Here is a 14,413-nt window from a genome sequence, read left to right on the forward strand (position 1 = left end):
ACAGATAATCAACTGAAACCTAATCCAGATAACATACAGGCACTGTTAGTGGGTAGTTCCCTAGGCCAGATGGATGGGAGAATGCCTGCTCTTGAGGGGGTTACATTCATTCTTAAGGAGCAAGTGCATAGCTTGGGAGTGTTACTGGATCCATTACTACCAATTATGTCCTTGGTGGTATGGAGTGCCTTCTGTCAGCTTCAGCTGGTGGCCCAGTTATGTCCCTGAATGGACAGGGATAGCCTAACTTCTGTGGCCTATGGTCTGGTAACCTCTAGGTTAGTGCAATGCATTATTTGTGGGGCTGCCTCTAAAGACAGTTTGGAAGCTTCAGCTGGAACAAAATTTGAAACATATGCTTGTGTGGGGACAACAATATATACCACCCAACAGAGAAAATGTCCCTGTTTGTGTGAACTGCCGTCAGTTAGTATGGCACCTGTGACTATGGATCTGTATTTAGCTGATGGCAATGCAATTTCAACAAATGAGAAATCTCATTTACAATACTTTAATGTTAAGTAGTCTATGAACCATTTCAGCAGATAATCTGCTTGCCGCGTTTATCCTTTTTCACATGAAGTGTTTGCTCCATGATGCAAAACCTTATATGCAAATGTACTAAGCTTGTGGTGCTTTCAAGATAGAAATATTAGGCAGCTCTCTGCAAACACCTACACTTAATTATCAAAATACTCTTTAGTGGAATTTGATGCATTATCTTGTTTATAATTTAAAATAGTTCTAAGCCTATTTTGAAGATGTATTGCAAGATAGTACATTTCCTTTGGTAAGCTACCTTTATCAATGCCAGCTGGAAGTCTTCTGCTTGTAGATCTTTCCTGGAGGAAGCATAAAAATTAAGAGCGGCTTTTGTCTAGGAAATACTTCCCACATGACATTTTTGATTATGCATTTAGGGTGTACCTTAAACTGTGAATTTGACAGACACATATATCATACATTTATACTTAGATTATACTTAAATAAACGTAGATAAATCTCTGCAAAATGGACCTAACTTCCATAGTTTTATACCAATTCACAGTCTGCACACAATGCCTCCATGATTTCCCTCTTTTGTCTTAAAACAGAAAATTCACCAAACTGCCCACCCCTGCCTCCAATTTGTTTGGTATGTTTTGACACTCCACTCAGAAAACAGTTGCAACCAAATTTTGTGATGCTTGGCTTTTGAAGCAACATCCTACAGTACAAAGGTGAAATACATCTTCATTGCCTCTGGCTCTCTGCCTAGAAGGTTTCCCAGAAGGGAATGCAGCTCTCAAGCTGAAAGAAGTTTCCTACCTCAGTGAAGAGGAGGCCTAGGTAACTTAGGACACCCTGAAAGTCCTGTGAAATCTCAAATTTCAGGAACAATTGACCAGTCCAGTAGTCTGTTTGGGACTGGAAAACATCATATTGGCACAAGACACCTGCCTAAGCAATGCATGCTTGGAATGACTCCTGGATATTTATTAGAACAAAATGAAAAAAATTCTAAATTAGAGTATCTTTCTGAATTAACCTGCATTGCATATGGACAGAATGTCCTCTATTATTTAATTAGTGTATACCCTCTACACTCATTTTCTTGTCTGCATAAAAACCTTGCTGCTGTTTTGGAGGTCCCTGTTTGATATTATTTAACAAATTTATCCCGGCAGTTGGTGTGTCCCCTGTGTAGGTCCACACAAAGTTCAATAAATGTTTGAGCAAGAAGTCTTAAGTGCATGCAGAATTCTTGCTTATCAGTTGCACAGATGAGGCTCACCCCGCACCCTCCACAAGAAATCAAATGCTGGATTTCTTTTGGTTATCTGTCAGTTAAGCCTTCCTGCAGATGAAATATTTTCCGGGCTTTCAGTTCCTGGTACTGCATTGAGAAGGTGCCAGCATTCTACTTCATTTGATGTTATAGGTTTTCTCTTAAAAATGTCATGCATTATACATCGACTTTTCTAGCTGGGTTTTCTTTCCCATTGTGCTAGAATAGCATTATGGCCCACGTTCTGCCATTGGCACTTGTAATAAGCAGTGATTTAGTCTCTGAATTGATTTTTGAAGGACAGCTTTTGCAGAGAGAAGGTGCAGGATTTTTTCTGCTCCAAGTGATGACTTGAAATGGCCTCGCAATGCAAGCCTAGTCTCTGGACAAGCCTCAGTAATTAATTCCTTTACATATTTATATGCTCCATGCAGCTACTTGCAGGAACAAAATGTTAACATATGTTTTGGCATTTTTTTCTACTCTACTACCAAATATGTCAGCTCAGTTTTGCCTTATCAGCCTTTAAAATGCCATACATGCACTTGGCATTCTAATGCCGGCCAGATCTCTATCTCTGTGTGTAAGTAGGGTGTGGGTGGGTGAGTGGGTGTGGGTGTGGGTGTACATGTATGTGTACATGATTTATATCCTGCTTTTCCTCAAGGGAGTTCAAGACAGCGTAACCAGTCTGTCCCTATTTTTACCTCACATCAACCCAGGGCTTTTTTTCAACTGGAACTCAGTTCCAGCACCTCTCAGGTGGGCGCCATTGCCATTCTAAGAGAACGAGGCAGGTGTTCATGGTGAGTTCCGCCACCTCTTTTTCTAGAAAAATAGCACTGGTTTGGACTGAAGGTTTATCTCTGCAGTCTAGTCTAAACTGAAGATCCGCTTTGTTGATTTTGTCTTGTCACCAGTTGAAAGAAATTTGATGGTTTTCTTCTCTCCCCTGCAATGTATAGAAGTAAAACAGGCTTTTGTTTTTAATAACACAGCAGCTGAAGTCCAGCATACGGACTTATTTTTATGTTGCTCTAGAGAAAGGTAGTTAGTTGCATCAACTCTGCGAGGTAGGTTAGGCAGAGAGAGAGAGAGAGAGAGAGAGAGAGAGAGAGAGAGAGAGAGAGAGATAGAATGAGAATGAGAATGACTGGCTCAAAGCCACTATTTACAAATCCAAATGTGAATCTATAAATACTTGTGAGTGAGTACAAATTACTTAGATGAGTGCCCACATTATTAGCCCACTTGTATGGACTGACAGTCTCCATGGTGTGATCTCACATATCTGTCATCTGTATGTGAAGTAAGTGACCACATGGGTGGAGCTAGTCACATGGCTCATTCCCAGGTCACTGAGACCCTTCTCCATGGCCAGGTCTCTCCTGAGTGAGGATAGGTTAAAACAAACAAACAGCCCACATGTGATCAGTAAAAAAACAACCCTACCATGTGATTATATGGTTGCAACATTCACACAAAGCCAGCAGTCATGGGGAAAGCAATTCAAACCCTCCTCAAATGGTTTGTGAACCCGTATTATGGGTACTGCATCTGAATGATCTGCTTGGCATGTTTGTTTTATGTTGTCCTTGCAGCTCTAAAACTGTTTCATGTGATTTCAGGGCAAGAATGCAAAGTCTATCACTCCAACCGTGTGAAAATCTAAAGAGCCATATTTATTTATTTGATGTCAGTTGCTTCCCATAAGTATCTTGGAAGAGATTTCACAGTTAAAAGGTGAACAATAAAAAGAATTCCATATGTAAAACCAATTCTATATATAAAAACAATATACACTTGTACACAAAAGCAGGCCGGGACTGGATGCTATGAGTAGTTACAGGAATATGTGATTTCAGTCGTACCTAATGCAAATATGATTATCTGCTTGCTACTATGTCTATTGACAAAATAATTCTTTCAGCATAGCTTAAATTGCAATTCAGATAGCTCATTGGCTTTCTATTTCATGGTGGGTCAGGCTATTGTGCATCCATCCCATGCTCTGTAATTGTGAAATGTCTGAACAATGAAGATTACAGCATCCCTAGTGATAACATTTGCATCAGACAACAACCAATACGCAGGTACTAACATGTTATTGAGTAGTTCTTTCTCTGCATTCTTTCCCCACATTCCCTCTTTGGCAAAAACATATTGGCACCTTCACTCATTATTTCTGAAATCGGAAATATGAGCATATGTCTGTCGATGAAGTTTGTGTGTGATAATGTCGTCCACAAAAAGCAAAGCAATATGTTTGCCACTTAGAAGAGAAAAATAAATATGACTGATGCAGTGCTCCCTTCTTCCATAGCACTTGCCATTTTCACAGTGGGAGTTCTTATGTATTTATGCATTTATTTATATCTGATAGGATTCAGTCTCGCAGAGTGAAGATGATCGCTCGTGGATGCATTTAGAAAAAAAATGTTGCAGACCATTTTGGATATTCTTGGCCTCCGAAGGTGTAATTTCAAACAAGAGCTCAGATTGGAAGCTGTTGTGGGTTTCTGAGCCCTGTTTTGTAGTGAATGCCTGGAGTCAGAGAGAGAATAGACAGTTCTGAGATCTGTCACATTAGACAAGAAGACCAGAGGGGAAATTGCCAATTAGAAGAGGTGAGGGTAGCATGGATGATAAATCCCTCTCCGGACGAAATCTTAATCCTTCTTGCAACTGCTGCTACTGTACCTCAGGGCCAGTCACTGTCAAGTGGCAGCTGTGGGGGGCCAGGGGGGCAAGAGCTTCACACAGTTTGCTTGCGGCCAGCACTAATGAGCTGCCCAAATGTGGCGACAGAAGATAGTAATTGGAGTGGGGGCAAATCAATGGCAGAGAAGCAGCTCAGCTGTTTCTTGTTTAATTCCAGCTGGAGTTTGCTGACCAGCACTTTGCTTTGATAGTGGAAGAAACCAGCTCATTCCCCACAGTGTGTCCTATTGATCCCAAAGCTGCTTCCCCCACCCACAAAAGGATGCCAATGTATGAATGCATGCACCATGCATTTTGCAGTATACATTTATTGGATTTCTATTCCACCTTTCCTCCAAGGAACTCAAATCCCCACACTCCCCATTTTATTGTCCTTTCACTATGTGTGCTGAAGTGTGTCTCTCCCCATGCTTTCTGTGTGCTTTCCTTTCTCCCTACTGTTCCACCCAGGCCCTGTATGTATTTGTCTGCTCCCTTTCTTCAGTGCTGCGTGCGTAAAGGGGAAAAATTGGAATTTGATAATTAATGGGGCTGTTGTTTGTAACATCCTTGCACAGATGCAGTGGTTGAATTTTGCTAAACCCAGTGATCCCTGGCTGTAAACTAGAGCTGTCCTCTTCTAGGATGGCCTTTGACTGCTGTGAATGATTAGTTCCCTAACAACCACAATGCACAAGTGTTGCTGGTTTGACTTTTCCTGTAGGCTGTGGTTGGGACCACCCACTTTCACCACGTGCAGTTCTGTTCTGAATGCATTTGTAGTAGTTCCAGCCTTCTGTTTGTATCTCACTTGTAGTTTGCCTTGTGTGAGAAATCAGGTCCTGCCTCCAGAGCCTATCCAGTAATGCACCTCCTTTTGTGTGTGAGAGGATAAGAGGGCATATAAAATAATCTGAGGCAATGCTGGGAACAATCTTGGTCATGGACATATGTTTTATGAATTGCTTTGAACCAGGGAGCCAAAGGCACTTAAGACTCTGCGTACATTCTGCTGAGCTTATGGAGCCTAAAGGATGAGACGGTGGCGAGACATTTTACTAGGAATGGGTTGATTGCATCCAGTTTCAGTCTTGCTTGCACTCAGTCATAGATCTGTTCCATGCCATCCTGTGGCATCACATTGCTTCCCATTCCATCCTGTTGTTTGCCATTCCTTTCCTGTTCCATCCCATTGTATTATTATTATTAATTTGTGTTATTATTGTATGCATTTTTCTTTGCTGTTTCTGTAAAACACAAACTCTGATGCATTCACCAGTGAAATTTGTATTTCATATGCATCTTTTACTACATATACTGTATATCTTTATCTCTATATCTATCTATAGATATCTATAGATATATCTGTATATCTATATCTATATCTATCTATCTATCTATCTATCTATCTATCTATCTATCTATATATACACAGTGGCACCTTGGGCTAAGTACTTAATTCGTTCTGGAGGTCCATTCTTAACCTGAAACTGTTTTTAACCTGAGGTACCACTTTAGCTAATGGGGCCTCCCGCTGCTGCTGTGCCACCGCCGCGCAATTTCTGTTCTCATCCTGAAGCAAAGTTCTTAACCCGAGGTATTATTTCTGGGTTAGTGGAGTCTGTAACCTGAAGCATATGTAACTTGAAGCGTATGTAACCTGAAGCGTATGTAACCCGAGGTACCACTGTATATATAGATATAGATATAATTTTGTACAGTGAAAATGCATTGCAAAATCTGAAGAAGTGCATAATCCAGTTGGGTGCTGCATTCCCATACACAGGCAAGTTCAAGAGCATCAGATCTGGTTGGCCTGCTGTGGAAAGGAGACCTTACAAATTCCTACTTTATTGCCCCCATCCCTACCTTGTCTGGCAAAGAGGTAGCACTGTCCATAGAGATGAGGTAGGAAACCATTTCAGTTCACATTCAAATTTGCACTTCCCCACCAAATAGGGAAACCCAAAACAGAGCCATCCTTCAAAATTCACACTTATCCAAATTTTGTGATGCAGTTATCCAGTGTCTATAAAATTGCATTTACTAAGCGGAAAGTAGGCATAAAAATCAATATATTTGTGAAACAAACCTACAAAACTACAATGCATAAGAAGAAATTGTTTGCAAAAATGTGCAATACACAATTTTGTATGCAAAACTGCATACAAAAATGTGTTAATTTATACTGCAAATTGCCCTGTGATCCTCAGAAGGGCAGCATATACATTTGATAAAATAAATAAATTGCAGACATGCAGAAATGTGGAGAACTGAATATAAGATGGGGGACGAGGATGAGAAACTTGAGGGAACCGAAATTGACAGATTTGCCCATCCCTGTCAGAGGCTTTAAGATGCTGATTGCACTGACCCCTTGTGGTGGGGAGGAAGATGGCAGTATAAATAATTAAAACAAGTGTAGGTGGGTCTTCTAGAAATTCATAGGGGGAGAGTGCAGAGAGGAAGGTGTTATTTTGCTCCACATGCTCTCTGTCCCCTTTCTCTGCCTTTACCCCTCATCGTAACAGTGTATTCTGGGCTTGCAGGATGAATCATACAGCCATCTTAATCAACTGTTTCCCACTCTCCATGTCTGCATGGCAAATGGTATTACCGTATGATAGTAATAATAAATAAAATAATAGCAGGGCTCTGCAGTTCTGCTCTATATGACAAGTGGTCCATCAGTGTCCGTCAGATGGGATTAAACCTCAGCCTTCTGCCCAGTCATGGAGCTGGGGAGAAGGCGGGGTAATTTTTTTGTTTGTGCTGCACTTGGGATGTGCTCAGAGCAGATAAGACCCCTGTCCTTCAGAGGAGTGAGAAACAATGTCCAAGCAATCACAAACCTTTGGCAGTGGCTTATGACAGCCAAAATTTCTGGATTTTTATTTATAACATTGTAACAATTAGGGTCACTTTCTCTCACCTTTCTTGTGGGGTTAGGACAGGCATAGAGACACACCCTTTGTAAATTCAATAACTGACTGCCGCCCCAATCCATGTTAATAATCCTAAATCTGAATATGTGGGATCTAGCATTTACTTACAGGAAGGGACACACATTTTAGCAGACTCCCTTTATTCCCATATTAAGATTCCAAGTTGGAAAACCACTTAATCAACTCCAGAGTTCAAATCCAAGCCTTTTCTTAATATTTCAAGATAAAGCAGTGTGAGAGAAGGCAGAATTGCATCAAAAGGAAAATGAACAGTCGTTTCCAAGTAGTTCTAGATGGATATTAGCCCTCTTCAGTGTGGTGTAGTGGTTAAGAGTGATAGACTCGTAATCTGGGGAACCGGGTTCGCGTCTCCGCTCCTCCACATGCAGCTGCTGGGTGACCTTGGGCTAGTCACACTTCTGTGAAGTCTCTCATCCCCACTCACCTCACAGAGTGTTTGTTGTGGGGGAGGAAGGGAAAGGAGAATGTTAGCCGCTTTGAGACTCCTTAGGGAAGTGATAAAGCGGGATATCAAATCCAAACTCTTCTTCTTCTTCAGGCATTCAGACAATATGTTGCGAGATGGGGCTCTAGAGCAAGCATGCTAGCTCCACTCCCCGTTGTCATTCTTGTCACCTCCCCAAGTTGGAGGGTGGCTGTCAGAAGTGGGCAGCCTCCTGTGCTCAAGCAGATGTGCATTTAAGATTTCCCAGCTTTCTAAAACGTGAACAGAGCCTCAGTGAGTACAGGGTAATAAATGGTTGCTCTCCCATTTCTGGAGAATGATGGGAATGATGATGAGGACTGAGCCAGCACCCTCATTCTTGCATCCGTCCCTGCATGTTTACTGAACTCTGCGTCAGACCACCTGAAGAAGGCTACTGTCTGTAAAGAACATTCAGTAACTTAACAGGCAGATTATATTTAGCTGATGTTCATCCAGGATGAGACTCAGCTTGAAGGAGAGCAGTAGCAATTTCCCAAGCACATGAAGATAAAAGCATGCTCAAACTCTTAATTTTTATACTGCGTTCCAAGGACCAACAATGGGTATGGGGAGGAAGTGATCAGCTGGGAAACATTATGGGGTGTATCAGGATGACAATACTTATCATGTCTCAGGGAAGTGCTTTGTGAAATGTGAAGCTGAGAAGATAATCTCTTTTTAGTATAGTGGTACCTCGGGTTACAGATGCTTTAGGTTACAGACTCCGCTAACCCAGAAATAGTACCTTGGGTTAAGAACTTTGCTTCAGGATGAGAACAGAAATCGCGTGGCAGCAGTGGGAGGCACCATTAGCTAAAGTGGTACCTCATGTTAAGAACAGTTTCAGGTTAAGAGCGGACCTCCAGAACTAATTAAGTTCTTAACCAGAGGTACCACTGTATTTCGGGGAGAAAGATGTTTGGGACATGCCTTCCTCACTCTTCTGTGATAAGTAGGGAGCTTCTGGGTAAAGATGGATTTTTTAAAGGGACAGAAGTGTTGAGGTTTTGGTGTTCATCACAAGTGTTGTCAGTGGACACAGCCCAGGAAACTTTCCTTCCCTCCTATTTCCCCAAACTGTCAGAAGCTGAATTCTAAAGGTCCTGATAGCATGGATCTGCTTTTGGGTGGGCAATGAGACACCTGTCCCCCGCCCCCCGCCCCCTGTCCCCATCTCAATGCTCATTATAGGACTATTATGCATAGAAGCTAGATATGTGCCTTCCTCCCTCCCTCCCCAGTCTGTTTCTTACACTTAATAGCTGATCTGCACAAAGGAAAAGGTCACTTGCATGGGGTTACAATGGTCAGCCAGATTGCTGTATAACAGCTTGGCTCTGTTAAGTAACCAGACATGAACACTATTAATAAGATAAAAAGCAGCCACAAGGCCTTTAGAATAGCTTTATACGCAGCATTATGCACAGACCTAATCAATACAATAGCAGCTCTATTGCTTTAAATGAGCTGTTTCTTAATGGCTAGACAGAACAGCCATTCCACTATGTAAAACAATCATATCACCCTTGTTTTAATCGTATTAAATTTAGCTGTTGAAGAGGAGGACTATATTAGGCAGGACAGGCAGTGACATATGGTGGAAAGAGCTTAATATAATTTGCCGGTTCTCTTTCTCCATAATGGTTAATTGAAAAGCAAATAGACCTGACCAGCCTTTTATTTTTGCATAGCTAGGGTGCGTTCCACATCTTACTGACATTAATGGGGAAATATTCCATTATTTTTCATGGTTACAGATTGCACTTTTTTATATATATAAAAGTATTTCTTTGCAAAAAAAAAAAATGCATTAAAAGAGGTGAACAAATGAACAAGTATTTCTTGCTACCCCTGGAGAGAATAAATAGAAAAACAATGTTTCCATAAATGTTTGGAAATGTGTGTTGAATTATGTTAATGGACATGTTGTGTCTTACACCCTGCAGTTAAGTTACACATTAAAAAACCCCAGCAGTATGTAATGTAAAATTATATTTTGAAAAATCAACTCTAGGGTATTTGCAAGTAGTTTGGTATTGCCTCTGTATGTTAGATTTATACCCTAATATTTTGTGGTGGGGAGGTTATTAGGAAAGAATCCAAGGCTGTTATTTACTGGAGCAAACATATAAAGTAGGAGTCATCAATGCAGTGCTGCTGAGTACCAGAGTGCCCACCAGCACTTCTATGGTACCCACAAACGGTCTTTGTAAATGTCAGTAAATGTTAAATATTTGATACAAATAATTCTGTAAGATGTTTATATGGAGTATCCCCTCTCTCTCACACACAGCCGAAGACAAAACTTCTATGTTATACCACGAGGTTACATAAGATCATTATATTTTTCTTCTCTTCGGTTCACATGTAATAATGCAGTGTTTTTCATGCAGCATTTATACACTTCTCTTGTTTATATCTCTTGGGGCTCTGGGATGAGAAGCTGGACGTTTCTTTTAAATATGAAATTGCCGTACCTCTAAACTGAAAACATAATTTCCCACGTAATGTGACCGTTCCAGAAAAATGACAGTTTGCTTATTGTGCTTTATACGCTCGGTTTTGTAACTTTAAAGGCTTTTTAAAAAAACCCCAAGATGTACAGATGTAAGATAGTTCCTACGCCATGCCTATTAGTAGCTTCTGTTAACTTTTTCCTCATATATTAAGAAATGCGCTGTGAGGGACGCTTGAGGCTATTTTTGTTTGTTATTTTTCCACAGAGTAGCCTAAGTGTGCCTTTTTAAATCAATGCTCTTATTTTAGATGCAGAAGCTGCTTCCAGCCCAGAGCTGCTCCATTAGTAGTTCTCTTCTCCCCTGTGTTTCCGGGGACTGCTTGAGCCCTCACATCCTTGGCATATCTTGTGCCATTTTTGTTATTCATAATGGTGCTTCCATTCACTCTACGGTGGTTCCATCTATACTTTTATTCTGTCAAAAGCTGACACTGTTTCATGCAGTCTGATGGCGTAGGGCTCAAGTGTGAGGGAAGGGAGCTGGCTTTGCTCTGCTATAAACTATTTCTCCCTCCCCATAGAAATGAAAATTCCAGATTTATCTCTGAGAATTTTAACCTGAGCTTCTCTTAGATAAGCACTGGTATATGTTCTAATATGCTGAGCAAAGGTATTAATACCGTTGTTATAATAATGGTATAGGTTTACCCAACTAAGTTTTATTTAGTGTAGACTCATGGAAATTAATGGAGCTAAGTTAGTTGTGCTTATTAATCTCAATGGACTTACTCCTGAGTAGGACTAACATTGGACACAACCTTATGTATGTCGAATTTTTAATGCTCAAACACATCACAAGCTTATTTCAGTTGTTTTTTTACAACCACTGCATGAAATAGGCAGTATTATTTTCCCCATCTTAAAGGCAACTGAGAGACAGTTTGCTGACGATCAAATGGTTAAAAATTGAATTGGGCAGTACCCAGCTAATAGTTCCTGGTCTTAACCACTGGGCTATTTTAACTCTTAACTTTTACTCATGGAAATCTCAAGTGTTAGGAAAAGAGTTCTGACAGAAACAGTTTTTAACTTAGCTACTTTAACTTGCCAGCACACACAGAGAGAGCCTATCTCCTGTGGACATCTCAAACTATGATCCTTATTCTACAGTGTTGGGTCCAACACTCTTTTTTTAGGAATGCCAAGTCGCTGCCAGATGACCTGTTATCACACAGTGTCCAGTACATTTCCTCGTCATTTTCCATACCACAAAAGTCCGCGTTTTTAGAACCAGGTTTGTTAGGCAAGAGCAACAATCTGCTTTGCACCCACCCACTCACACACACCACTTTCTAAGGCCCAGACTGTGAACACAGGAAGACCACTTGCTAGAGTTATAATGTTGGAGGCTTGGTTTTGAGGAAGGAAACAAGAAATATTTTTTCCTGCTTATACAGCCTTTTGTCCAATTAACTTGGTGTGCATCTATAGAATCATAGAACTGTAGAGCTGGAAGGGACTAGGAGTCATTTAGTCCAAGCCCCTGCAATGCAGAAATCACAGCTAGAGAATTCCTGACAGAGAGCCATCCAACATCAGTTTAGGAACCTCCAGTGAAGGAGAGCCCACCACCATTTTAGACAGTCCATTCTAGTGTCGAATAGCTCTTACTGTCAGAACAGTTATTCCTACAGTTCAGTCAGAATCTCTTATCTTGAAATTTTATCTGTGGCTTATATCCAACAGCGCACTAGCAGCATTCCACTCTCACCACAGGACTTCAGTTTCCTCTCCTCCCCCACTTGTTTGCCACAATCTGCACCAGATGACCTCCCAACTCTCCAGAGCCGATTCTGAGAGTACCTGGAAGGGGTGGCTGGAAGGGACAGGAGAAGGGAAGGGACAGGAGAAGGAAAGGAATTTATGTTGTGCATACCATAGTGTGTTTCATGAGCAGAGCTGCAGGGTTGGATACAGCTGATTCTATGTGTATGTAAGTGTATGTGTAGAGAGAGAAAGAGATTAACTGAGCAGGGGGTGAATAGATTCAAGATAGCGTCTTTCATGGTAACGTTCCACTTGCTGGCTTCATTTTTTGCCTGCTAGCATCCAGCTTCATGGGCAGATACTTGAGGTGCAGTTCTCATAGTAGTAGTAAGTAATAGTACCAGCAACAGTAGAAATATCAGCATTTCTGGGTTTTACTTGAAGTGGAGATTCACCTGCTTCATCTCCTCCTGAGTATCCACATTGTGTATTGGATAAAAATGTACAAAAGGAAAGCCACAAATGTTTAGGTTCCATCACATATATGTACTACTTGGTTTTTCCTATAATGTACAAAACTACCTTTATTCTTGTCTACGACTATATTCTTGGACCACCTACTTCTGACTCTCCATACACCCATGCTCACACAGTGCTGTTGTCCAACTTTGTGATATTAACCCTAAAATTATGCTTCTAGAACTATTCCTTTTATTTTATTTTTGCACACCCCTGAGTCCTCATGAAGCAGCAAGAGGAATAACAATGTGGGTGGTAGCATTTGTTTAAATAACTGACAGCCATTCTGCTACTGAAATTGTCAGAATATTTTTAATGGCAATAATACTGATAAAGTGGTGCTGTTATTAAGAAGCAGACATTTTCTGCCAAGGTCGCTGACCCCCATTTGCAAGTGCTCATCGGCCTCAGTTGAGGCCCAGTCCTAAAAGCCTTGTTAGCACCCAGCAGATTCAATCATAACACTGTTGGGTTAAGAAGAGACTGGCAGGGTCTTGAATTTTGCCCCTGAGCCATTTGAACATTTCTTTTAAGGTAAGTATTTCTGTCTGTTTCTTTATGTTTTAACGCTTTTATGGTTTGAGAAGCAGCCTATATTTGTAGCCATATGCACCTCAATGCTTTGTTTTAAAGTTGTTCTCTCTCTCTCTCTCTCTCTCTCTCTCTCTCTTTCTTCCTCTCCCCTACCCTTACAGCTCCTAGACTGTTTTGTGATTCCAGTTGTGATATTATTATCTTGGTTCTTCCTGCTGGTTCGGTACAAGGCAGTGCACTTCATTGGCATTGTGGTCTGCATTCTGGGGATGGGCTGCATGGCAGGAGCCGATGTCCTTGTTGGACGGCAGCAAGGGGCAGGTAAGGGTATGCATACATGTTTCCATGCAGGAAAGAAATGCTGTGCCTGGAATGCTGTTCTCCAGTAATCAGAGAAGTTCAGAAACAAGATTTCCTTGTAGCCTCAAAACGAGTTTGGGAAGGGGATTTTGTAAAGGGAGATCCAACACAAACTGCATCTGTTTTTATTTCAATTCATCTGCTTGTCTGATACATATGTCCTTGCATGTGCAGGGAAAAGAATCCAAGCCAAATGGCGTATGAGACTCTTAAAATAATGTACACTGGTACCTTGGTTTACGAATGTAATCCGTTCCGAAAGTCCGTTCTTAAACCGAAACCATTCTTAAACCAAGGCGCGCTTTCCCTAATGAGGCCTCCCGCCACCGGCGCCCTTCCACCGTTCAGATTCTGTTCTTAGACTGAGGTAAAGTTCGCAAACTGGGACACTACTTCCCCAATTCGAGGAGTTTGTAAACTGAATCGTTCTTAAACAGGACTGTTCTTAAACCATTGTATTAAGGTCCCAAAAAAGCCCTTATTTGCACTAATGCTATATAGAGGCAGGATGACCTTTTGAAAGGTCATCTGTAGCATGTGACTGCCATGTACGGCTGCTGTATACTGATCTGCACATGTGCTAGTGATCATTTTAACTGTACAGTCTGTATACAGTGCATGTCAGGGCTTTCCTGCAACTTGTGCAAGGAGTAAGTTGTGATTAACTAATTTGACAGGAAATCAGGAGAAATCTCTTTTTTAACAGACTAGTGTGTGTGTGTGTGAATTTGGGAAATCTTGAAGAGAAAGTTAACCATAAAGTCTCAATGCTTAAAACACAAACAGCTCCCTCAAACCACTATTTAACATAACAAAGCAAACACTGTACTATTGTTGCGTGACTCCAGCACGTATATAAAGGTGGAGTAAAGTCC

At 41.1% G+C, this 14,413-nt stretch overlaps 1 protein-coding gene across 1 annotated transcript in view; it reads left to right on the plus strand.

Annotated features, from left to right (window-relative positions):
- Positions 1-14,413, plus strand: part of SLC35F1 (solute carrier family 35 member F1) — a 213,539-nt gene that overhangs the window by 167,905 nt on the left and 31,221 nt on the right. Inside the window, exon 4 of the mRNA XM_081187763.1 lies at positions 13,340-13,499. Within this exon, the coding sequence (XP_081043889.1) occupies positions 13,340-13,499 (160 nt within the window). The remainder of the gene's footprint in view (positions 1-13,339; positions 13,500-14,413) is intronic.

Source organism: Podarcis bocagei (assembly GCF_964188305.1).
Source record: "Podarcis bocagei genome assembly, chromosome: 3".
Taxonomy (NCBI): domain Eukaryota; kingdom Metazoa; phylum Chordata; class Lepidosauria; order Squamata; family Lacertidae; genus Podarcis; species Podarcis bocagei.